The 24,751-nt window shown below is 65.1% G+C and overlaps 2 protein-coding genes across 2 annotated transcripts; both read right to left on the bottom strand.

The window, feature by feature from the left end:
• Positions 1–3,456: 3,456 nt before the first annotated feature.
• GCAT (glycine C-acetyltransferase) lies at positions 3,457–8,889 on the bottom strand. Its single transcript, XM_070052916.2, has 9 exons — positions 8,682–8,889; positions 7,468–7,598; positions 5,857–5,958; positions 5,307–5,453; positions 4,731–4,885; positions 4,564–4,646; positions 4,270–4,441; positions 3,911–4,032; positions 3,457–3,681 (listed from the first exon to the last, which is right to left on the bottom strand). Exons 1-9 carry the CDS (start codon positions 8,875–8,877, stop codon positions 3,530–3,532), a joined length of 1,260 nt encoding a protein of 419 aa, XP_069909017.2. The 5' UTR covers positions 8,878–8,889; the 3' UTR covers positions 3,457–3,529.
• A 321-nt stretch (positions 8,890–9,210) lies between these two features.
• On the bottom strand, positions 9,211–11,029 carry H1-0 (H1.0 linker histone). The gene has a single exon (XM_002723528.6). The coding sequence runs from the start codon at positions 11,025–11,027 to the stop codon at positions 10,263–10,265; it is 765 nt and encodes a 254-aa protein (XP_002723574.4). The 5' UTR covers positions 11,028–11,029; the 3' UTR covers positions 9,211–10,262.
• Between the last annotated feature and the right edge of the window lie 13,722 nt (positions 11,030–24,751).

Genomic DNA, 24,751 nt, shown 5'->3' with positions numbered 1-24,751 from the left:
GCACCTGGGAAAGAGAAACTGGAGTCCTCAAGCAGGGGCCGCTGGCCCCCCCCAGCCTGGGCCTGGCCCGGTGTCCTGGGCAGGAATCTCAGGGGAGGAGGGGGGCAGTGCCGTGTCATCCCTGAGCCCTTCCTGCTGTGTGCATGGGTGGATGGGGTGCCGTGCCTCAGTGTCCCAGGGAACGCCACATAACCCAGGGTGTGGGGGCTGCTTGGGTCATTGTTGGGCGTCTTCAACCCATGAGGCCCAGTGGGGGGAAGACACGGCAGCTGGGGGGAGGGGCGGCTCCAACCCCAGCAGCTGGTTTGTTCTCCCCAATTCTCACTGGGGACCCAAGCTCAGGGGAGACCCTTAGGCGCTGGGGCCAGGACTTTCTCTGGATACCAGCCGCGGCCTCAGCAAAAACACGGTGACATCCCTGAGTCACCGCGGAGCCCAGATCAGTGAGATGCCCGCGATGGCAAAGCTGGGGAAGCTCCTGGCACAAACGTGGGCCGACTGAGGCCCACGGAGGGTGGACACATGGAGTGGCAGGTCGGGGGCTGCCGCCTTGCTGGCATCCTGACGCCTGGGCGGGAGGGCTGGTGTGTGAGACTGTAACAGGTGACAACTCCGACAACCGCGTGTGTGTGTGCGCACGTGTGTGCTCTGAAAACCCGCAGGTGTGTGCACGTGTGCACTGTGCCATTCCCCCCCCCCAGCCCCACCCCACTGGCTACCTGTGGATCTGCCTGCCTGCCTGCCTGCCTGGGACTCCTGAGAAGAAAGGCAGTATCTGCCCCCTCCCCGGCACCCAGCATGCAGCGACCCCCGAAGCCCAGGACGGGCAACACCTACCTCAGCCCCGGGTGGGCGCTGGGCCCCCGCTGGATCCCCTGGGGACTGCCAGGCTGGGGCTGCCTCCTGGCTCAGCACTTCTCCCCGCCCCGCCGCCCTGCTGAGCAGCCTCGGGCACTCCCGCCGAGTGGCCAGCGGCCACCTCCTCCTCGGCCCCTGATATCCCCCGGGTGGCATGCTCTTCTGCCGGGCTCCTCTCTGCCTCTCGGCGTGGCCGCTGCCCAGCTGCCCATCCTTCTGCAGGCAGCAACCCATTGATCGCGCTCACGGAGATTGGCTTTGTGGTTAACCCCTCCGTGCCCGGAGTCCAGCTCACTCCTGCTGTCCGCAGAGCCCGCGGCCCTCCCTGGCGACCCTGCCCCTGTCCTCCCCAAGCAAGGTTGCAATCCAAGTTTAGAAAGGACTCCTGGCCTTGCATGGGGCTTCCTGAGCTGGGAAACCAGGATTTGAGCCCCCCTTTTTGCAGTTGTCATGGAGAAACTGCTCTCTGAGACCCATCTCCCCCCTTAGCTTACCCCAAGGCCTTAGTAGAGCTAACCTACGCAGAGCTGGCTTTGTGGGAGGGCACAGGGAGCTAGCGCAGCTTCTAGAACGTGGACGGGGCCTACACATTTCATTTTGTACGAGTTTATTACGGCTGGGGGTGGAAAGCCTGGACAGAGTTGGGGGGGTGGAGGAGGCCATGAGGGGCAGACTAGGCAGACTGGGGAGTGTGGGGGGGCGGGCACAGTGAGGGCAAAAGGCAGTCTGCAGTGAGTGGAGTAGGGGGCAGAGAGCTAGGGCCAGGTTGCGGGGTCCTACAAGCTGGGAGCGCAGGACAGGGAGGACCGATGGAGGCACCATGCATTCGAGGCCCTGCAGCTGGCGAAGAGACCCCTCAGAACTGGCCTGGCACCACCCACGGTGGGAAGTGCAGGGCAGCAGAGACCCCCGAAGCTGTCAGGGGTCAGGCCCAGCCTCTCCGGACCTGCACCCAGGGGAATGGCAGGGCTGGAGGAGTGCAGCCCAGCCCCAGGGGTGCTGACTCCTGGACAGAGAACCCCAACCACCATGTGCCACAGCAGCGCACCCCAGGACTCCCAGAAGCCTGGGCAGCACCGACTGCGGGGGCCTGAGTCCCAGAGAGGGCGAGGAAGCCCCTCCTCCTGGCTCCAGGGTGGGCTCTGGTGGACCCGGGGTGGACAGCCCGCCGCCGCTGGCAGGACCAAGCTGATCCACAGTGGGGTGGGCAGCAGCGCTCACGGAGAGGGCGGCGCGGGGCAGGCTGGACCTCGCCGCCACCTCCTCCTCCCCTGCTCACTCTGCTGCCCCTGGAGGCGGCGGCCTCGAACCCCAGCGAGACATGGAGGACGAGGACATGCGGCTGATTCGCGGCCGGCTCTCGGGCTCGCGCGGCTCTACCGGCGACTGCCACTGTGCGCCCCGCGCAACCGCTGCATCTGCTGGGCGCCGCCTACGGCTGGCGGCTGAGAAGCCGGCGGCCCCGGGCGGGCGCAGCCGGGCACGCTGAGCTGAGAGCGTGCGGACGGCGTGGAGCGCTCCCGCGGCCGCCTGGCCCAGGAAGCGGCGGCGCCCCTGGCTGGTGGACCTCGCCTTGTGCAGCCTCACGTCGGCCTGTGTGGCCCTAGGCCCAGCGTTCTGGCCCTGCCGGGTGCTCCTGGCCGCCGGGCGGGACCTGCCAGACCACGCACACCAAGCTGCTGGCCTGGCATTGCCGGGCTGAGCCCCTGCCTGGCCCTGCCGTGGCCAACCCGCCGGGCTGCCTCCCCTCGGGGCCCCACACGCCCACGGGCCACACAGTCAGGCTCCTCCGGATCGCGGGCCTAGGATTCCCAGAATCCCAGTCTTAAAATCGTGAGGATGGGGCCCAGAGCTCGCCCCAGGACGTCCCGGCAGAGGGGCGGGCGCAGAGGCAGGGCGCCAGTGCCGCGGGCCTGGTTTCCGGTGAGGATTTTTCCTCCTCTGCCCCACTGCAAGCACACGATGGCCTCGCCAAGGCCACATCGCGCTGCCGGAGCTGCGGTGACTCAGAACCCACTGCCCGCCCCGACCCGCACGGGCCCCGCCCCCCGCCGCAGGAACCAGGGGCGGCGACCGCGGGCAGGGGCTGGCAGCTCCGCCGCCAATGAGGAGCCGCGAGCCCCGTGGGCGGTGAGAGGGATGGGCCCTGGCCAGCAGCAAGCCCGCCCTCCAGGTCTGGCCTGGAGGGGCGGGGTCTGGGCTCGCTGCACCCCCTGGTGGCTGCTCGGCAGGCCCCAAGCCCGGGAATGAGCGTTGAGGGGAGGGCCCCAGATCTCTGGCTTTACCGTGGGGGAAACCGAGGCACACTCAGGGACTTGCCCAAGGCCCCATGGACGCGCACGGGGTGGGGTGGGGGGGGGCTCCAGACCAACAGGGGCTCTGCACTGGGGAGCCACAGTCTTTTCCCTGCTCCTTCGCAGCCGCGGGGGGCGGGGGCGTTCCCCAAGGACTCAGGGCTGCAGATGGGGGTGGTGGCTGGGGAAGGCGCGGGTCTCCCAGGTGTGAGCGCTCGTCCTCAGGAGCCCCCCACCCCACGAGCCCCAGCTCCTGCCCGCTTCCGGCCAGGGCTGCTCAGCAGGAATGAAAGACCAACGCGTGGGCGGTTTGCACAGCCTTGTTTCACAGCCCGTGGGCCTCCCTCTGGCCTGCCCCGCCGCTCCAGCACTCGGGGTCAGGGCAGCGCCCCGTGCAGCCGCCCCACCTCCACGAAGGCCTCCACGCAGCGGTCAATGTCCTCCTCGCTGTGCACGGCTGAGATCTGCACCCGGATCCGGGCCTTGCCCTTGGGGACCACAGGGTAGCTGAACCCGATGACGAAGATGCCTGGGAGGCGAGAGAGCAGGGCACATGGGAGCCAGAGGGGCTTGGGGGTGCGACACGCTGCCCCTCCTTTCCTGAGGCCTGCAGAGGGCCAGGGAGCTGCTCTGGGCTTCCTCGTGGCCCGGGGCTGACAAGCTTGGGGACACGCTCGGTGTGAGAGGTGGGGGGGGGGGCGTTCCGTCTAACGGCCCACCCTTCAGCCCCACCGGCAGTCTTGGTCCTAGCCCCTCACCTCTCTTCAGCATGTCATCGGCCATGCGAGAGGCCAGCCGGGCGTCACCCAGCATCACGGGGCAGATGGGGTGACTGGCTCCCGAGACGGTGAAGCCGGCAGCCTGCATCTTGCTGCGGAACCTGGGGACACAGTTGGGGTCAGGCAGCTGGGGCAGGGAGCGGGTGCACCTGTTCCCGACAGGAAGCGGCAAGAGGGATGGACTCTCAGAGGTGGCCGGGGAGCCAGGCAGAACCGGAAAGCAGTGGGAAGATGGACAAGGGGGAGACACAGGACACAGGAGGGGACGGGGCCGCGGAACCAGCAGGCTCTCGGCTCGGCTCCCACCCGGCTGGCCTCATCCCCGCCGGGAGCCACACCGCTGGGTCTTGGCAGCCATCGACTGGACGATGGTGCTGCTGTCCATGAGCAGGTCCAGGGCCTTGGAGGCACAGCCGACGACAGCAGGGGGCAGGCTGTTGGAGAAGAGGTAGGGCCGCGCGCGCTGCCGCAAGAGGGACACCAGCGGCCCAGGTCCTGTTGTGTAGCCCCCTGAGAACAAGAGAGAGGCAGCGAGGGCGTGGTCAGCAGCCGGAGGCCGGCCCAAGCCCCTCCGGAGGGTGTGGCCGGTGCTGCCCTCTTCCCTGCCGCCTCCCCGAGAGCCCTGCAGGCACCTGCTGCTCCGCCCAGCGCCTTCCCCAGCGTGGAGTTGATGATGGTGACCTGGTCCATCACGCCCAGCAGCTCATCCGTGCCCCTGCAAAGGAGGCCACCGCTGCTGCCACTGACTGCCCACCGCCCGCAGGAGCCACCCCCGGCTGCAGGTGCCACGTTCTCCCACCGTCCTGTGGGCCCCAGGAAGCCCGTGGCGTGGCATTCGTCCACGAAGACCAGGGCGCCGTATCGCGAGGCGAGGCGGCAGATCTCCTGCAGGGGCGCGATGTCGCCATCCATGGAGAAGGCCCCGTCCGTGGCCACCAGGCGCAGCCGATGCTTCTGCAGGGGAGGTGTGAGCAGGTGGCAGGTGGCGTCCCTGCCCTTCGGGCGGCCCGGGGCTCTGACAGCCTGCCCAGAGCCCAGCACAGAGGTGGGCACACAGACTCCACCACACTGTGCCTCTGAGCCGTCCTCTCCAAGGGCCGTCTGGATGGACACTTAGCCCTGGGCAAGGAGGAAGTCTCACCGTCTTGTAAGGTCCCAGAGGGCAGGCTGAGGCTAGGTCCAGCTGCACCCCCACCCACGTGCACCTAGAGGGCACTCGCCAAACTCAAGGCAGCACACAGCAAAGGGATACAGCCCTGGTTCTGGGTTCTAGGTCTGGTCTTTGCGGCCTCAAACTCTCGGACTGCGGTGCAGTTGGCTTCTGCAAGCCTCACTTCCCCCACCAGGGGGAGCCTGAGGGAGGGCCCAGCCCCACCTGGGCCTCCTGCAGTTTGGCCTCCAGGTCGGCCATGTCCAGGTGGCGATAGCGGTACTTGTGGGCCTTGCACAGGCGGATGCCATCGATGATGGAGGCATGGTTCAGCTCGTCCGACAGGACCGCGTCCTCAGGGGTCAGCAGTGCCTGGAGGGAAGTGGTCAGGGCAGCGCCATCATCCAAACACCACGGGGTCTCCTTCCTCTGGAGCCCCCAAGTCAAAATCCCACTGCGGGCCGGGGTGGTCCTCTGGGTAGGGAGGCGAGGTGGCCTCTGCCTCGGGCTGCATCCGCAGGGCCCCAGTACTGGCCCTAAGGAGGACAGGTGACCACAGGCCTGGGGAGTCACATACCCCTGCCTTCCAGCTGACGGAAATGGCCTCTCAAATGCTCGGGAAGTTGAGCTCCCTGCAAGCCCCAGGATTCCTCCTGGAGCACCCGCCTGGCCCAAGCTTGACCTCCACAAGAAAGGGGCCCTGGAGCCTCTGGACACGGCACCGGCATCCTGCCAGGTCCTCCCGGCTGCCCCTCCCCCCGCAGCCTCCACGCACCTCGAAGAGGCCGGCGTTGGCATCAAAGCAGCTGGGGTAGAGGATGGCGTCTTCCCGCTGGTGGAAGCGGGCTAGCTTTGCTTCCAGGTTCTTGTGGATGCTCTGGAGGAGGTGAGACGGGGTGGGGTGTTCATGCCCACGTGGGACACGTCCTGGAGGCACAAACGCACGAAGCCAGAGCCGGCGGGAGCGGGGCAGCCGCGCGCAGGGAGGCGCCGGGGACTCGCTGGCGCCCCCTCCTGGTGGAGCTCTGCTTCGTCGTGGGGTGCCGGCGCGGTGAGGGGCAGGGTGGGGACAAGGACTACGGAAGCGTGGCTGCTTCGTGGGGGCCTGTCAGTCTCAGATTCGAGAGGGTCCTGCTGGAGTGCCCGGGTGAGGCCGGCGCCCTGCCTCTGCCGCGCATCTCACCCTCTTCTGAGAGGACAACGTAACGAGGCTCAGGGGCGTGCACTCTTGAGCCCGGCCACCCAGCTTCGGGCCCGCCGTGCGGGCTGTGGGGTCGACCTCCGTGTACCCAGTAACAGCGATGAGAATCGCACCTATCGGCGCAGCAGGTAAAGCCGCTGCCTGCGGCTGCAGCAGCCCGTATGGGCACGGGTTCAGGTCCTGGCTGCTCCACTTCCAATCCAGCTCCCTGGGAAAGCAGTGGAACATGGCCCAAGTGCCTGGGCCCCTGCACCCGTGTGGGAGACCCGGAAGAAGCTCCCGGCTCCTGGCTTGGGCTTGGCCCAGCCCTGGCTGCTGCGGCCATCTGGAAGACCTCTCCCTGCCTCTCCACCTATCACGTAGGATTGTTGAGGATTCATACGTTCATAAAGGCAGAGAAACAGAGACTGACATCTGACATCCATGGTTTCACTCCACAAACGCCCGCAATGGCCAAGGCTGGGCCAGACCAAAGCCAGGAACCCAGAACTTAATCTGGCTCTCCCACATGGATGTTGGGGACCCAAGTCCTTGAGGCTCCCACGGGTGCATCAGCAGAAAGCTGGGATGGGAAGCAGACCCAGGAGCCACCCAGGCCCTCTGATAGGGGATGCGGGGTCTTAACGCCTGCCCCAATACCCATAATGTTCCTAAAAGAGTACTCGGGCGAATAGCAAGTATTACAGGAGTCTCGTGTTTTACTTACAGAAATCACTTTGTAACATTTACGAAATAAGTAGCAACACCTACAGAGAGCTCCCCAGGCCCTATGGGAGCGTTTTTTTTTTTTTACAGGTATTAACTCATAATCTGTAATGATCCTAGTAAGTGCTGTTAGTCCCATGCTCCCAATGAAGGTGCTGAGACACACGGGGTTAAGGCGCTCGCCCACAGCGACAGAGCCAGTGACCGGGAGCGTGGGAACCGAGCCCCGGTGCGACAGCTCCGGAACCTTCCACCTCAATCCCGCCTCAAGAGAGACAGGTGCGAAGAAGCCTGTTTTGCAGGTGGGATTTCAGACGCTCAGAAAGGCAGAGTTTCTGGCTCAAGGCTTTTCAGCCAGAGAGGCCAGCGCTCAGCCTCTGCACGGGGCAGCTCTGGGGCTAACAGAGAACCAGGGGCGGGGGACGAGCTGAGCTGGTTACACCTGTCTGCGGGTCGTGCCTGGACCCCCACCCCAGGTACCTGTGTCCCACAGATGAAGCGCACGGAGCTCAGGCCGGCTCCAAACTCCTGCAGAGCCTGCAGGCCGGCCTGGATCACCTCAGGGTGGCTGCTCAGGCCCAGGTAGTTGTTGGCACAGAAGTTGAGGATCCCTGAGGTGGGGGAGAGAGGGACTCAGCAGGCCTGAGCGAGGGTCACACCAGGCCCCGGGACACAGCAATCTGGGTTCATCCCCAAGGAGGCAGCAACACGCAGCAGGATCCACGCCGGGCCAGGGGCCGGGGACGACAGGTGCGGGAGCGCGGGAGTGGGGAAAGGGTGGGCTCTGGGTGCCATCCCCCCGGGACTCTGAATCGTTCTCCCCGAGCAGGAAGCCGGCCCTGGCCACAGGCTCCTCCTGTCCCTGACGGCCACCGCTTCTCCCAGACCCCAGGAGGGGACCTGGCTGCCTGGTGCCGAGCCCCATCCCCCGGGGGGGCTGCCTCTCCTATGAAGCCCCAGGCAACCCCCGCTGACCTGCCGACCCCCGCTGACCTGCCGAGGCCCCGAAGGCTCCCAAGCCTGGGCCAAGCAAAACCGGTTTGCTAAGGCCATCCTCTGCCCTGCTCCAAGTTTCCACTGCACAGCTGTGCACACGAGTGCCAAGGACCCCGTGCCTGCTTCCTGGACGGCAGGCAGCTCTGTGGGCCTGGCGATAAGCGGCACCCAGCCGGGGCCTGGCACAAGAAAGCCGGGTGCTGACCGCTGGGCAGAAAGAAGCCAGGGAGCCCTGGTGGAGCCGCTTCCTCCTGGGATTTCTGCAGCGGCCCTGGAACCCTGCCGCCTGTCACTGTGGCCGGGAACCTGGCCACCCGCACGTCTGAGCCCCAGCCCCCTCCTTGCCCCTCCTCGGTCCAGATCAGGAGTCCCTGTGGCAGCACCTGCGGGCTTCCCGGAGGTGGCATGGTGGGGGCCAGCTGGTGTCTCTCTCACGTTCTCCCGAAACTGTGTCACCCCAGTCCTGCCTCTGCGCCCAAAAGCCCAAATCACCTCCCTCTATCGAAACAGGTTTAACCAGGTTCAGCAAACCCCGGGAAGCCCTAATTAGTGCGCGCTCGCGAGACTGGACGGGGCCAGGGGCTGGGAAGGCAGGTGCCGCCCCGCTCCAGCCTGCCCCCGAAACCTCCACCGCGGAGCCGCCCCGAAGCCCCTGGAGCTGCCCGCCGGGTCCACCGGCTCCCGGGAGGCGCGGTTACCTCCGGAGACGCCGTCCACGTGGATGTGCGGACCCTGCCGCGAGGTGATGACCCGCTCGCTCTTCCAGGTGCCGGCCCCGCGAATCCCCTCCAGCTCCCCCTCCAGGATCCCGCGCAGCTGGGCCAGCGCGGAGTGCGCGCGGCGGCCGCCGGCGGCCCCGGAGAGCGCCCCGCGCCACGCGCCGCAGGCCCACATCGTCCCCACGTCGCCGTCGCCGCCGCCGCCGCCGCGTGATGCGTGGGGGCCGGGCCCTGCCGGCCAATGGGAGCGAGGGGCCCCCAAGGGGCGGGGTGGAGGCGGACCGAGCTGTAAGGAGACTGGGGGAGGGGAGGGCCCAGCGCAGCAGCCCCCCGCCCCGTCCCAGGCCCCGCCCCCGGCGCCCCGGGGCAGCGAGCTGCAGCAGGCCCCGGCCGGCCTGCGCCAACCCTGGGGTCACCCCATCCCGCTTCCAGGTGCGGAGGCCCGGAGGACCCCACAGCCGCCCCAGATCTCCTCGTATTCAAAATAAAAGAAGATACACCGCTCAAGTTTTCTCCTTTTTCAATTTTATTTTAAAGTTTTAAAATTACAAAGACAGCAAAATTTTCCGGGCACGAATAACACTTTTTTTTTAAAAAGGTGGTTGGGGAGGGGGCCGCGCCAGTGCGCGGTGTTCCTGTTTTATTCAAGTAGGAGGAGGGGTCTGCACATTTTCTCCCGGCTCCGACAGCCGCGCACACAGACGCGCGCGCAACCGCGCGGCCGAGGGCGGCGTGGCCGTCGGTCCACGCCCCCCGCGACGACTTACGGAACGCGCCGAGTACCAAGTCCGAGGGTGAACTCCGCGGCGGCGGCGGGGCTGCAGCCCAGGCGAGGAGAACGCAGGGGCGAAGCGAAGTCCTCCCGGGACGCGGGCAGTTTCAGCCGGGCACTCCGAGGCACCTGGGTGCGCGCACCCGCAGGAGCCTTCGCCCGAGCCACAGCACGTCCTCTCCCCCGGGCTGGTCCCAGTGTCCCCCGAGCCCCTCCCCGGCCGAGACGATGGGGAGGCCGCGGGGGACAGGGCCCGCGCCCCGCTCGCGCCGGGAGCCCGCAGGCGCACGCCCGGGGTCCTCCTCCTCCTCCTCCCGGCGGTGCGCCGCCGCCCCGTCCTCCGGGCCAAAGGTTCCAAACTCCGCACTGGAGCCCTCGCCGGAGCCACAGCACGGCCCCTCCCCCGGGCTGGTCCCAGTGTCCCCCGAGCCCCTCCCCGGCCGAGACGACGGGGAGCCCGCAGGCGCACGCCCGGGTCCTCCTCCTCCTCCTCCCGGCGGTGCGCCGCCGCCGCGTCCTCGGGGCCAAAGGTTCCAGACTCCGCACGGGAGCCCTCGCCCGCCGGCTCCGCAGGCCTCGCAGTCCCCGGCCCCTGCCTTGCCCGCCCCCGCCCCCGCCCCGCCCCGCCCCTGCACCAGGAGGACTCCGCGCCAGCCGACGAAGCCACATCCCCGTGCAGTCCCGCAGCACGGGGCAGGCCCGCACGGGAGCGGAATCCGAGTCAGAGGGGAAGAGGCAGGGGCGCGGCGCGAGCGCCAGCATCGACAGCAGGCGGGGAGCCGCCCCGCTCACTTCTTCTTGCCCGCCCTCTTGGCGCTGGCCTTGGCCTTGGCCTTGACCGGCTTGGCCTTCTTGGGTTTGGAGGCCTTGACCGGCTTGGCTCGCACGGCCCTGGGCTTTTTGGCTTTCTTGGGCGTGGCAGCCGGCTGCTTCTTGGCTTTCTTGGCCGGGGCAGCCCGGGGCTTCTTGCGGGGGGCCTTGGGGGGCGCCTTCTTGGGCTTGGGCGCCTTCCTCGGCGCGGCCGCCTTCTTGACCGCCTTCTTGGCCTCCTTCCTGAAGGCCACTGCCCTCTTGGGCTCGTCGCCCTTGGCCAGCCGGAAGGAGCCCGAGGCACCTACCCCCTTGGTCTGCTGGAGGGCGCCGGCGGTGACCAGGCGCCTGATGGCCAGCTTGACCTGCGAGTCGGCGTTCTCGCCCACCGAGTAGTGGCTCTTGATGTATTTCTGGATGGACTGGCGCGAGGAGCCGGCGCGGTTCTTCTCGGCCTGGATGGCAGCCACGATCATGTCTGAGTACTTGGGGTGGTCGGCGGACTTCTTGGAGGCCGCCTTGGCCCGCTTGGGCTTGGCCGCGGCGGCCGCCGTGGAGTTGTCGCTCATGCTGGCCGGCCGCGTCCTCCCGTGGGGCCTGCTCTCGGGCCCCTGGCGACGCGGGCACGCCGGGGTCCCGGCACGGCTGGCTGGGCCGGGCTGCGGCTCGCTCCCCGCGCGCCTGCCTCCGCCTCCCGCGCCTCCCTTTTTCCCAGCTCCGCGTCTGGCGCTCGGGCGGCGCATCCGGGTATTTAGCGGCGGCGGGCGGACCGCGGTGAGGACAGGGCTGCTGGCTGCCTGCTCCCGGCCCGGAATGGCGCCGCGCCGCCGCCATCTGTGTTTCTTCCGCCCAGCAAATCCGACCTTTCCCCCCGGCCCGGGCCTTCTTGCTCCCCGCCACCGCCCGGGGCCGCTGCCTCGCTCCCCGGGCTTCCCCGCTGGGCGGCTCAACGGCCTGGCTGCCGCCCCCTGCGCCCGCCACGCGCCCCAAACGGCGCCGAGGACCGCGGGGGCGCCGGCACATTTCCCCTTTGCCGGGGGCTGGCTCTGCGGGGTCGCGGAGCTTCGCTGCGGCAAATCCCCCGTAGGAAAGCTGCCCCCTGGGGCTACCGGGGGCCCGGCTCTCGGCTCGCTGCGGGGTCCCTCAGCCCGGTGGGACGGCTGGAAAGCGACCCCAACTAACACACACCGCCCCGAGCTGGGCGACTCCCAGCCGGGCCGGGCCGGGACAGGGGGGAGGGGTCGCTCCCCCGGGGTCCGGGCACCTCTTCGGGGTCACCCCGCCACCGGGCCCTCCGCACCCCTACCCGCTCTCTGTCCACGGGGGTCCCCAAGGAAAGTTTTCCCTGGCAGAGTTGCAAGGGCACTTTCAAACTTTGTCCCTTCCCCCTCCGCCGTCACCCCTTCCTCCAGCGCGACCCCAGCGAGGACCCCTTTGAGACCCCAGTGCTGCCTGGGTCCCCTGAGAGGGGAAGAGGGGTCTTCCGGGTGGCCGCCTCCCCTCAGACACCCACATATGCCCTAGCGGGAGTTCACTCATATGCCTTCCTCAGCCTGACAGTTTTGGGGTCTCAGAGACAAAGCTCGCTGTCCCCCCGACCCGAGGCCCAGCCTGGGGGGCCCAGTCCCCTCCCAAGGCCTTTGAGAGTAGAGGTAGGGGTGGGGCTGCCCCAGAGCTCCGACCAGAGGGAATCCTGGGGCCCCGTGGGATGGGAATTCCTGAATGCTTTGGGGACTTGTGAAAGGGCGCGCTGAGGGGAGCGGTGGGGGTGTCGCCTTCCTTGGGTTGTGGTTGATTCTTGCACAGTGTGCAGTCGTTCCCGCAGCCGTGGCCGGGACCACCGCCATGTTGCTGGGAAGACGCACCCTCGTTGTTAAAATGCGTGAGTCCTCTGCCATGCGGCTCGGCAGGTACACAGGGGGCGACCAGGGGCGCCACTGTCTGTAGGGAGCCCCAGGGTTCCCACGGACTTGAAGAGGTCCAGAGGCCGGCAGAAGGGACTCCAGAGACCCTGGGACCCTTGGGCTGTGGCGGACCCCCTACTCACGTGCAGGGACCCACTTGGCAGCGCCCTGGGATGCCTGCTCCCTGGGTCCCCTCCCACAACCACTGCTTGTATCCCGAGGCAGAGAGGTCACTGTAATTAACCGGTAGCCCTGGGGTGGGGGAGCTGGTCAGAACCCTAAAGCATCTCTGCTGTGCGCTGGCCCAGGAGCCCGGAGAGGGCTTGGAAGGTTTTGATGGGGGGAGGGGTCCTGCTGGACCGGGGAGGCCCTGAGGCTGAAGCAAACTGATGAGTCCCCCCAACACACTCACTCGGTGGGCGGATTAATCCAAGTGATGGGGGGGGGGGGGCACGGCTTCTGCCCAGGCCTGGCGGGGAGGCAGACGGTCACAAGCCAGGTTAGTTCAGAAGGTCCAGGTCCTCGTTTGGGTGATGTCTGTCAGCTACCCCAGGTGTCGGGATTCGGAAACACAGCATCCCTGTAGGTTGCTTTGCTTATGATCAGAGACAGCGCTGGTTCCCAAAAAGCGGTGGGCGGGGGAGGACGCACCCCAGGAACCAGCCCAGAGACGTCACCTCCCACCGCCCAGCCGCAGCGAAGGCGGCGAGGCTGCAGGAGTCTGTTCTCTGCCGGCGCGCGGGCCCTTTCCACAAAGCGCTCGCTGCCCAGCACCCCGCCCGGCTTTGCCACGGAGGCGGCGGGCTTGGGGGGATGGACGGGGGCGGGGCTCTGGGAGCCCCCCGCCTCCTGCGACCCCCGCCGGCATTTCGTGGTGCTGCCGTCACATCCCGCATCCCCGCCCTGCCCAGCGCCCCGCAGGTCTTTCCCTGGACTGAAGTCAGGAGCGGGGGAGGGGTCGCCCCGGGTCGCGGGGCTTGGACAGGCCCTCTCCCCCGGCTCGGTGGACTGCAAGGGGAGGGGTTTCCTCGCAAGCTGCGCAGTCCGGGGGCGCGGGGTGAGGAAAGCTGCCTCCGCGTTCGCGTGGCCTCGCCTGCGCTCCTTGCGGGGCTGGGGGCTTCCGGACTCCGGCCGGGCCGACCCTCGCCCCGCACACCCGTGCTGCAGCCGGCAGCCGGAACTCCGGCCGCTCGCCTCGCGCGAGGCCCTTTAAAAGCCCGGCAGCCGCGGGGCGCGGGCAGCTGCTCCTGGGAAATGTAGTCCCGGCCCGCGACCCTCCTGCGGCTGGGGCGCCTCCGCCCTGGCCTCCCGGGGCGCGGGCTGCCTCCGGGTTCATGTGAGCGTGCACTGGAGTCCTGCGTGGGAAACCCTAAATCCGTGTGTGTGTGTTTTTTTAAATTTATTTTATGTCAGAATTACAGATCAAGAGAGATTTTCACCCCCTGGTTCACTTCCCCAATGGCCATGAAGGCCGGGACTGGACCGATCCGAAGCCAGGAGCTTCTAGGTCTCCCACGCGGGTGCAGGGGCCTGAGCACTTGGGCCGTCTGCTGCTGCCCTTGGCGCCTTCGCAGGGAGCTGGATGGGAAGTGGAGTCACCGGGACTCGAACCCGTGTCCATATGTGATGCTGGCGCTTCAGACAGCACTGGGCCGCAGTGCTGGCCCGACACTGTGGTCTTCATTCTGGATGTGTGTGTGCCAGCGTTTATTGAGCCCTGGACACCTAACGGCTGCACATTAGGGACCGGAGGCCCAGAGAGGCCTCACGACTCCAGGAGGGCTGACAGTATCAAGCCCTTTCCACGGCCCCACCTGGGTCCTGGGACGCCCTGGGCAGGTGCCATGGGGTGGGCACTGGGACGTGCCAGAAACGGCCCCGACAAGAGAGCTTTGCCACTGTGGAGCGTTCTGGCACAGCGGGTTAAGCCACCACTGTGACACCGGCCTCCCACGTCGGAGTGCTAGTTCGAGGCCCCACTGCTCCGCTTCGGACCTGGCTCTCTGCTGTGGCCCAGGAAAGCAGAGGAAGATGCCCCCACTGCTTGGGCCCCTGCACCCATGTGGGAGACGCGGGTGGAGTTCCAGGCTCCTGACTTCAGCCTGGCCCAGCCCCAGGGGGAGTGAACCAGTGGATGGAAGTACGCATGCTCTCTCTCCTCCCTCTCTCCGTCACTCTGCCCGTCAAATAAGTCTTCAAAAAGAGCGAGTAGTGGCATTGGGGTGGCAAGCAGGGTCAGGTGGAAGGAATATACAAAGGTCTGGCCACTGTGCAGTCCCCAAATGCCCCCAGTGGCTGGGGTCCGCGCTGGCCCGGGCTGACGCCAGGAGCCAGAACGTAACCCAGGTCTCCCTCGTGGGTGGCGGGAGCCCAGGCGCCCCCGCTGGCTCCCAGAATCTGTGTTAGCAGGAAGCTGAAGTCAGGGACCGGAGCCAGGAGTTGAACCCTGGTCCTCTGGTTTGGGAGGTGAGTGTCTTCACTAAGCTAAATGCATGCTCTGAGCTGGGAGGGATACTGAGGCGGCCAGGCCCCCAGGACTCGCTAAAGTGTGGCTGGCGGGTGGGCGAGGGGCCGAGGCAGAGGGGTGGTCCCGAGGCGGCGCTGGCCGGGTCTGACCCCAGGCACCCTTGGGGGAGCGGCCTGTCACCTGCGTCTCCCACGTGGATTGAGACCGAGATGAACTCACTTCCCGGCACTGTCATTGTCTTTGACCACAGGGAAGGAGCTCTTGAGCAGACCTCAAACCTGCCCCTTCCTCAGCCTGGGAGGGAGGGGGGCAAGTGTGGGGCCGGCCCGGGGCGCCCCAGGAGGGGAGAGATCCGGTCCCCTGCCTCCCTGTGCGGGGCCGTGGGGCCAGCTGCCGAATGCCCCGTCGGGGTGGGCAAGGAAGCCACGCAGGTCTCAGGAGAGAACTCACTCTGGGGCAGGGGCTGTGGACGGGAGACCCAGGCTCGGGGCCAGCGCCGTGTGTGGCTTGGGCCGGGGCCGGAAGCCCTGCGGGACGCTCCACTCTGGCGGCAGCATTCCCACTGCGGGCAGCCGGGGCAGACGTCGGGGCAGGACGTGTGAGGGACCCGCGGCGGGCGCCACTGGACCTGCCTCCTTCAAGTGAACCCTGCGATTCTGAGACAATTCTTGAAGAGACCTCTAGAGGGAGACACTGGGCTTCTTACTGACACATGCAGGAGGGTGTGTGTGCGTGTGTGTGCATGTGTGTGTGCGTGTGTGCGTGCATGTGCACACGCATGTGTGTGCACTCCACGTTGTCAGTGAGCAGCAAGGTCAGGTTACGGCGGCTTTTATTTTGCACTGTGTGCACTCCACATTATTTTCATTTTAAAGACAACAGCTTGTATTTCCTTTGTGACCCAGCAGCATACACATAATGAAATGGTGGAATGCAGCCCAGCCTGGGGAGCAGTGGTGTTGCCAGGCTCCGGCCGTCACACACAGGACCACTGCGGTCCTCGCATGGGACGAGGCTGTGGATCCCCTCCGCACAGGGAGTTCCGGTGCATACGGGAGCAAGGGTGAGCGGCCTTGAACAACGTGAGGCTGACTAGGGTTTTTAGAAATGATAATAGTGTTGGCCAGAGTGATGCTAAGATAAGCACCACTTCTCCTGCCCACGGGATCAGGCATTTCATCAAAGTGTGTGTGTGTGTGTGTTTAAGATTTAGTTAACATATTTGAAAGGCAGTGTTGGGGCCAGCGCTGTGGCACAGCGGGTTAAAGCCCCTGTCTGCAGTGCCAGCATCCCATATGGGCGCTGGTTCAAGTCCCGGCTGCTTCACTTCCGAGCCAGCTCTCCGCTGTGGCCTGGAAAGCAGTGGAAGATGGTCCAAGTCCTTGGGCCCCTGCACCCACATGGGAGACCCAGAAAAAGCTCCTGGCTTCAGATCAGCTCAGCTCTGGCTGTTGCAATCATTTAGGGAGTGAACCAGCAGATGGAAGACCTCTCTCTCTGGCTCTACCTCTCTCTGCAACTCTGTCTTTCAAATAAATAAAATAAATCCTTTTTAAAAAAAAAAAGAAAGGCAGTGTCAGAGAGAGGGAGAGACAGAGAAAGATCGTCCATCCTCTGCTTCACTCCCCAGATGGCCTCTACAACCAGGGCTGGGCCAGGCCAAAGTCAGGAACCAGGAGCTCCATCCGGGTCTCCCACGCGGGTGCAGGGGCCCAGGCACCTTGTCCAGCTTCTGCTGCTTTCCCAGGCGCATTAGCAGGGAGCTGGATCAGAAGTGGAGCAGCCGGGACTCGAACCGACAGCGCTTGATAGGGATGCCGGCATCGCAGGCAGCGGCTTAGCGGACTGTGCCGCAGTGCTGGACACGATCGCTGTGTTTAGATAACGATTTGCCACCGGGCAGCCAGGGCCTTAGATTGTTCAGGCTCAGCCTGGGTCCCGTGATGAGAAAACCACAGGCAAACCCAGACGGAGGGACCTCGGCGGAGCGCGGGGCAACACGGGAGTCGTGACAGACCCCAGACGGCCAGGACCGCTGCAGACCCAAGGCGATGAGAGACGCCCGCCAACCACACGCAACAGGAGCCCGGGCGGATCTCCGATCTGAAAGGGATGGAGCTCTCCCAGGACTCGCCGGGAAGCCCCGGGGTTTGTGGGGTGCGGGCGCATGTGTGCTTGGGGCTCTTCCCGAGTGGGCAGCCCGAGTTACGGCCATGCAGGCGCGAGTTGGCTCACGGGAGAGACGCACGCCAAGGGACGGAGAGGGGACGTGCGATCTGAACTCACACAGCATCGGCACCACCTCACTGCCGCCCGCTGATGTTAACCCCAACTTAGAGGTGAGGGGACTGAGGCCCAGAGGGGGAGTGGCGCCCCGGGGTCAGCAGGCTGCCCCCCTGCCCACCACTGGAATCACCTCCCGGTGTGGGCGCTGCCCGTGGGGGCGGGAGGAGTGCACGGGCTCCACACCCCTGCTTACGCGGTGTGACCTGGCTCACTCTGCTCCCCCGGCCTGGAACACCTCCTCCCCAGGTCTCCTCATCACGCCTGCATCTCCTGGAAGACTCAGCAAAGGCTCCGCCTCTGCCAGGCAGCCCTCCCTGGTTCCTCCAGCTGGGTCAGTTGCATCAGCTCCCCCTGGCACCGCCTCTTTCCTTCCGCCCCGGGGCAGGGACGGGGTGTGGCCCTGCACATCTGTGTCACCAGGTGCCTGCTGCAAGGCCTGGCCGGGCCATCACAGGGGAGCGCTGGGGCGAGTTCCTGCAGACCGGCAGCTGAGCCTGGCTCCAGCCCTGTCCAGAACGCGTTTGTTTCAGACGGGAACGATTCGGAATGTATGGAAGCGCCTTTTTATTTACTTCATTTTATCTGTGTTTGAAAGCCTCTGATGTCGCCGTCTACGTCCACCGCTCGCTCTGTCCCGGCCGCCCAGCCCCTCCCCGAGGAGGACACGCAGTTCCTGGCTCTCAGGGGTCCAGAGTCCCCTCCCACCGGGGCATGGCGCGTGTGCGTGTGTGTGTGCGTGTGCGTGAGTCCTTCTGGGAGGTTTCCAGTGCGAGTAAACACGTGTGCAAACCTGGGCAAGCCGCCCTCAGAGTTTCCTCCTTTCACGCAAACCGTGGCGGCACACGCAGCCCTGCACCGGGCTTGGCTGCTTCCCGGGGCATCCGCACGCAGGGACTGGCTGGCTGTGTGGCGGGAAGGCGCTGTGCTCCGCCGGCCTGTCTGCTAAGGAACAAACGGGATGCAGGCGTGAGGGGGAGGAGCAGGTGCACGAGGTTGGGGGCTGGGTTGCGGGAGGCGCCCTGCGTGTGGACTGGGCACACCTTGGACCCTGTCTTCCCGAGAGCCTGGAGCGCAGGGGTCAGGGCCAGCCCGGCCCCACACGAGGTTCTCTTGGCAGTGCCCCTTGTCCGTGCGGCCGGGACCCGGGGCCAGGAGGCGAGCCCACTGCCAGCTGCCTTTGGCCAGCGGTGCCAGCTGCCTACCCTTGGTGGGGGACACGGCCGCGCGGGGGCGGCCAGGACCTGGCTCTGGTATCCTCAGGGGACAGCCAGGCTGGGACCCGCTTCTGTACCAGGCTCCTCCGCGTGCACTGGTGCGGCGTGGAGGGGCAGGGTGGCCGCCGTGCTCACAGGGCTGCCAGGGAGCACCAGAGGCTGAGCCACGGGGCCCGGGGAGCGGGAGCCGGGGTGGTCTGGCCTGGGCGTTGAGGAAGCAGCGTGGGGTTCCGGGCAGGGAACGCCGCGTGCCTGAGCTCAGGCGCTCTGGGAAGCGAGTGTGGGTGGCAGCCCCGAACACGTGGCCAGGCTGGGGCTGGGGCTGGCGACAGAGCGAGGGCTGGCCACAGGGCGAGGGCCGGCCCCCTGCGGGCACCCTGGAGCGAGCCCCCTCCCGCCTTTTCCAGGGCTGTCAGCCACCCTCGCCCTTCGGGAGGAAGTTGTTTCTCCGCGTCACTAGGGAAACCGAGGCGGGAAGGTGGGGATGGCTCGGCCACGTCGGCCCCACAGAGATGAAGGGAGATGGGGGTGTGAAATGCTCGTTCCAGGGCCTGGCCGAGGTGCCTGAGCAAGCAGAAGGCCTGGGCTCTGAGGCGCTGAACGACTGACCTTGGGGGGGTCATGACCTCGCTCAGAGCCTCTGTTTCCACCTCTGAAAAGTGGGAAGACAGCAGGACTTCAAAGAGCTGCGGCGGCCTCTCAGACGGGGGCTGGCCCCCAAGTCTCTCTGCAGAAGCCACATCAAAGGGCGCCCCACCCTTCCCGCACCTTGGCACCCTCGGGCCCTCGCAAAGTGCAGATGGGACGCCGTGATGACGGCGTGACTCAGCCACAGCCTGGCCCTTGCCTGCCCCTCGGGCCAGCCGCTGGCCTTCCCGGAGGGTTTGATGAGTGACCCGGGCTCCTGCCCTTTGGCATGGGGCCAGGACTGTGGCCGTGCCCCGCCTGGGGGGTGCCTGGCTCTGTAATCACTGACTTCCGGCCGCTCAGTCAACAAACACTCATCCTCCTGAGACTGTGTGTGTGCTGGGCGGGCGCCGGCCCGTAAGTGAAGCACGGCTGGTCCCTGGCCTGGGGGGGCCGTGCAGAAAGGAGAGAGGCTACGGGAGCTGGAGCAGGCGTCTACCCCACGTGGGGGATCTGGAGGGCTCCCTGGAGGCGGCAGATGATGATCTGAGTGGGGAGTGGGCAGGGGTGTGGTGAAGGCACACAGCAGAGCTGGGGGCTTGGTGCAGTGGAACTCGGGGTGGCTGAAGGCGCAGGCAGAGGGGCTCACAGGCCAGGACCCAGTCGGGACAGGGCAAGGTTTTCTGCTGGGAAGCCCATGCCGCCTGTCTTGGAAGCTCGTGCTGGGGGTGTGCAGACTGAGTGGGAGAGGAAAACCAGAAGCTGGGCGGTCACGGTCATGGGGTCTGGCCAGGTCGTGGTCACAGGGACCAGGACAAGCAGCAGTGTCCAGGGGAGGCTGGAGGTGGCTGGCCAGGGTTGGGGGCGGGACGAGTCAGGTGGCACCCAGTGGCCAGCTGGGGGCACCCAGGCTGCCAGGTGCCCCCCGCCCCCAGCTGCTGCGGGCTCCGTGCTAACGCCGTCTGCAGGGGGACGTACTGTGGCACCCCCCACCCCCGGGGGCCTGCTGTCTGGTGGACATCCCACCTTGGAGACAGGAAGTCCCGGGCAGCCCCAACAGGTGACAGCTGGGAGGCTCAGCATCCCCGCAGATGTGGGGCTGGGGGCAGGGGCAGCCCGCCGGCTCCCGAGGGTCCTTAGAGGGCAACAGCTCCTGTCCACAGAAGGCCTGCATTACGGGCTCTGTGCCACACACGTGAGACCCATCATTCATTCAAGCCTCACCACGCCCCGTGACGGTGCCAGGCCGCGGTAACGATGGCTCGCATGTGCGCCGCCGCAGCTGGGGGCCAGGCTTCTCCATGATTTGCATGCACTGGATCATTTTTAAATGCTGAGCCCGCGTCTGCATCGCGGGTACTACTGACCCCAGTTACAGAGGAGAAATGGAGGCACAGAGGGTTATGCAGCCGCCCGAGGTTCAATGCGGGGGGTGGAAGGCTGCTTGCCCCCTGCACCTGAGCTCTTTCCCCCTTTTTGGTTTATGTGCAGGGAAGGGGCTGGCCAGGGTCAGAGCGGGGGCAGGGTTGTGAATGTGGGAGGGAGGCTGGGGTCCCCTTCCCAGAACCCTGGACACAGCGTGGGTGGGTCTCTGAGCCTTAGAAAAGGGTGGACAGTGAGGCCGGCTCTCTCCTTGGTGACACGGGAGGGCTGAGGGCAAGGAGGTCTGAGAGGCCATGGCAAGAGAAGGGATGGGTGGGGGCCGGCGCTGTGGCAGGTAGTGGGTAAAGCCGCTGCCTGCAGGTCCGGAGTCCCAAATGGGTGCCGATTTGAGTCCCAGCTGCTCCACTTCTGATCCAGCTCTCTGCTGTGGCCTGGGAAAGCAGTGGAAGGTGGCCCAAGTCCTTGGGTCCCTGCACCCGCGTGGGAGACCTGGAAGAAGCTCCTGGCTCCTGGCTTTGGATCAGCTCAGCTTTGGCCATTGCAGCCATTTGGGGAATGAACCAGCAGATGGAAGACCCCCCCCTCTCTTTCTCCCTCCCTCTCTCTCTCTCTCTCTTTTTTTTCTGCTTCTGCCTCTCTGTGGCTCTTCTTTTCAAATAAATAAATGTTTTTTTTTTTTTTTTTTAAGAGCTTTTCATTCCTGGGAGATTTGGCTGCTTATATCTTCAATGCATGCTGTCTGGAAAGTTCATTCAAAATCTTTGCCTAATCTGATCCATACGTAACAGCGTGGAGACCGTTCTCCCGGCCCACCGCCTCTCCCGGTCGGCAGCTGAGGTCGGGAGGTTTCCTGGACGCCAGGGCTGCGGAGAGCAGACAGCTCTGTAAGGACGCGCCTGGAGTCTCAGCACAGAGCGGCCGTCGGAAGCTCCCCGGGGCTGGGCTCTCGCTGATTCCAGGGAGCACTTACTGCAGCGGTCTTTCTCCACCAGGGGAGCCCCTAATCAGAAACCCAAGCCTGTCTCGGCTGACTCCGCCCCCATTCCTGGTGGACGTAACTTGACGTGGTAGGCGTTCGGGTGCGTGGGGCCCCCTCATCCCACATCTGGCTGTCTGGGTTCAGATGCGGCTCTGCTTCGGATCCTGCTACTGTGCCGCCTGGGAGGCAGCAGGCGACGGCCCACGTGAGTGGGTTCCTGCCTCCTGCGTGGAGACCTGGATGGAGTGCTGGCCCTGGGCTTGGCCCGGCCCGGCCCTGGCTGTTGCAGGTGCTTGGGGAGTGAACCAGCAGGTGGAAGACCTTTCTCTGTCTCTCTCTCTGTCTGCCTTTCAAATACAATGCGGGAAAAAAGATCTAAGAGGGTACCTTAAAATGTTGATGGAGCATGGAGTTAAAAGATAAGTTTATTTTGGTGCAAAACCTTTAGAATTCCATGAATCCGGCCGGCGCCGTGGCTCAATAGGCTAATCCTCCACCTTGCGGCGCTGGCACACCGGGTTCTAGTCCCGGTCGGGGCGCCGGATTCTGTCCCGGTTGCCCCTCTTCCAGGCCAGCTCTCTGCTATGGCCAGGGAGTGCAGTGGAGGATGGCCCAGGTGCTTGGGCCCTGCACCCCATGGGAGACCAGGAAAAGCACCTGGCTCCTGGCTCCTGCCATCGGATCAGCGCGGTGCGCCGGCTGCAGCGGCGGCCATTGGAGGGTGAACCAACGGCAAAAGGAAGACCTTTCTCTCTCTGTCTCTCTCTCTCACTGTCCACTCTGCCTGTCAAAAAAAAAAAAAAAAAAAGAATTCCATGAATCCAAGAAGTCTTCAAAGAATTCATGAAAAATGCATGCTATGAAAAAAACATGCGTGGGTTTAAGAAAAACAATTGGAGCAAAGTAGCCTGCCCCTTTCTCCACTCCTGCACGGACTTCCGGAAGTGCCCTGCCACACCCACGGACACACACGGTCCTTGGCCACTGGTGGAGGAGTGAGTGTGCAGCTGCAGGTGTGCGTGATCCGTGCTGGGTGCACACGGTGGCTCAGGGGCACGGGGGGGGCACGGCAGCCTCAGCATCACAGGGCCGCAGGGCTGGGAGCAGCAGCGAGTGCGGGGTGGGGGTGGGGAGGCCAGCACAGCCAGGGGCCCCAGGGGTCCAGGCGGGGGTGGGGGTCCGCTCTGGCTGCTCATCCATGTCAGGTGCCGGCTCCACAGCACAGCAATCAGCTGCCTCCCGGTGCCCAGCGGGGTCTCGAGGCAGCGGACTTCACAGTAGAACCGCAGAGAGAGGCAGAGAGACAGTGTGTGAGCTGTGGCTGGGAAAGACAGGAACGCAGCGAGGAATCTCGGCTCCAAGTGAACTGGCGCCAGGAACTGGGATCCGGGGCCCCAGGACACAGTCATTCCCATTCTCTCTCTCTCTCTCTCTCTCTCTCCTCCACCCCCAACCTCCTCACACCTCCGTTGGTTTGGCTTCATTCTAAACACAGGCTTTCTCACGCGCCAGATGGCTCCCCAAATCCTGGAAGCCCCGGCTGCCAGCTGGGAGACCACAGAGGGGAGGGAGCCTCCTCCCGTGGCCGAGTCTCCCCCCAGCAGGGCCCAGGGGTCGGGCCCCCTCAGTGATGGTGTGCTCATCCAGCTCCGGCACTGCGGCCAGGGGTGGCCGCCGGCAGGTGTGGCATTCTGTGACCGGCTGCCCCATTAAAATGACATCTTGTAGACAGTTTCTCTACTGAGGAGTAAGCTGGCTGTCACTGGTTCTGCATTTACACTGGGATAGGATATTGTTCCCCCAGACCTTTTTTTTAAACAAGATTTATTTATTTATTTATTTGAAAGGTAGAGTTACAGAGAGGCAAAAGGGGGGTGGGGGGAGAGAGAGAGAGAGAGAGGTCTTCCATCTGCTGGTTCACTTCCCAGATGGCCTCAATGGCCAGAACTAAGCCAATCAGGAGCCAGGAGCTTCTCCTGGTCTCCCATGGGGTGCAGGGCCCAAGCACTTGGGCGTTCCTCCACTGCACTCCCGGGCCACAGCAGAGAGCTGGCCTGAAGAGGGGCAACCGGGACAGAATCCGGCGCCCCGACCGGGACTAGAACCCGGTGTGCCGGCGCCGCAAGGCGGAGGATTAGCCTAGTGAGCCGCGGCGCCGGCCCTCAATAAACTTTTAATTACATTTTTGGTGAGCTTCTGAGGTGCCCTTGTGTTTCATTATTCTATCTACCTTAGAGAACTTACACTTTATTAGTAAGATGGGTTTTTATCTGTGCTTTATGGGAAAGTCTAAACGCTCTTCATACTTGATTTTTTTCGACTTAGGTAATAAAAACACATTGAGGGAGCCGGCTCTGTGGCTCACTTGGTTAATCCTCTGCCATGTGGCGCCAGCATCCCATATGGGCACCGGATTCTGTCCCGGTTGCTCCTGTTCCAGGCCAGCTCTCTGCTGTGGCCCGGGAGTGCAGTGGAGGATGGCCCAGGTGCTTGGGCCCTGCACCCCATGGGAGACCAGGAGAAGCACCTGGCTCCTGGCTTCGGATCGGCGCAGTGCCGGCCGAAGCAGCCATGTGGGGGGTGAACCAACAGAAGGAAGACCTTTCTCTCTGTCTCTCTCTCACTGTCTATAACTCTATCTGTCCAACACACACACGCACACACATTGAGAATTCCTGGGATGGTGGTTATTTCCTCCCAGGCTTGAGGAAGGGGACAGCACGGCAGGAAGTGACCGAGAAATCACACCGTCGCGACATGCCATCAGGCGCAGGACAGTCACCTCCCCAGCTGGCTTCCAGGATGGCTGGGGCGGTGGGTGCAGGCGCCGTCCCGAGAGACTGGGGGCCTCCACCGGCCGTGCTGGCCCCTAGCGGGCTCCTCGGGAACTGCAGGAGAGACCGATCCGCCGGGGTCTGGGGGCTTCGGGGCTTTGCAAGTGGAGCGGCGCGGCGGGGCGGGGGGGGGGGGGGGGGAGGTGAGCGCCGCTCGCTTCGCCTTTTCTCTCTCCCAGGCCCACAGTCCCCAGAGTGCGGGGTTCCACCTCTGAGTTCCAGGGCTCCGTGGCCAGCGGGGGGCTGGCCGCGGGTCCCTGGCCTGCGTGGGCCTCTGAGAACCTTTGCTGATGATTCTAGCAGACCCCGGCCCCAGCAAACGCTGTCGCACTGAATCCGTTTTATTCCCACTGAATTTATTCTCGGCGACCTGCCTCGCTCTCCCTGACAGAATACTGCTTTTAGAATCTTCACTGGTTATATATTTAGCTTTGAAAATGGAATTGTAGAATCAGGTGGAATCAAAGGCAAACCTTAAGCACCTAGACCTGGGCGACACAACTCTGTGTGGGTTACAGGGGTACCACCGGCCAGCAAGCAAACCAGCAAGCACGGCCTGGAATGTTCTGGAACCTGTGGACGTGAAGATGGGGACAGAACTCGGAAACGCTCACGTCGAAGCTGTGCGCTCAACCATATGGCTCCGCGAAGCGACTGGGAGCGTTCAACAAACGGCGCGTGTTCAACACTCGCCCGGTAGGAGATGAGAACGCTCCCGGCGCGGGCCAGCCAGGACTGCCTTGGCCCGGTGGCTGGTTTTTGACCAACCTGAG

This window comes from Oryctolagus cuniculus, chromosome 11 (assembly GCF_051225735.1).
Source record: "Oryctolagus cuniculus isolate XC-2025 breed Fujian yellow rabbit chromosome 11, ASM5122573v1, whole genome shotgun sequence".
NCBI classification, from domain to species: Eukaryota; Metazoa; Chordata; class Mammalia; order Lagomorpha; family Leporidae; genus Oryctolagus; species Oryctolagus cuniculus.
The sequence above is the reverse complement of the archived record's forward strand: the minus strand, read 5'-3'. Positions and strand labels throughout refer to the sequence as shown.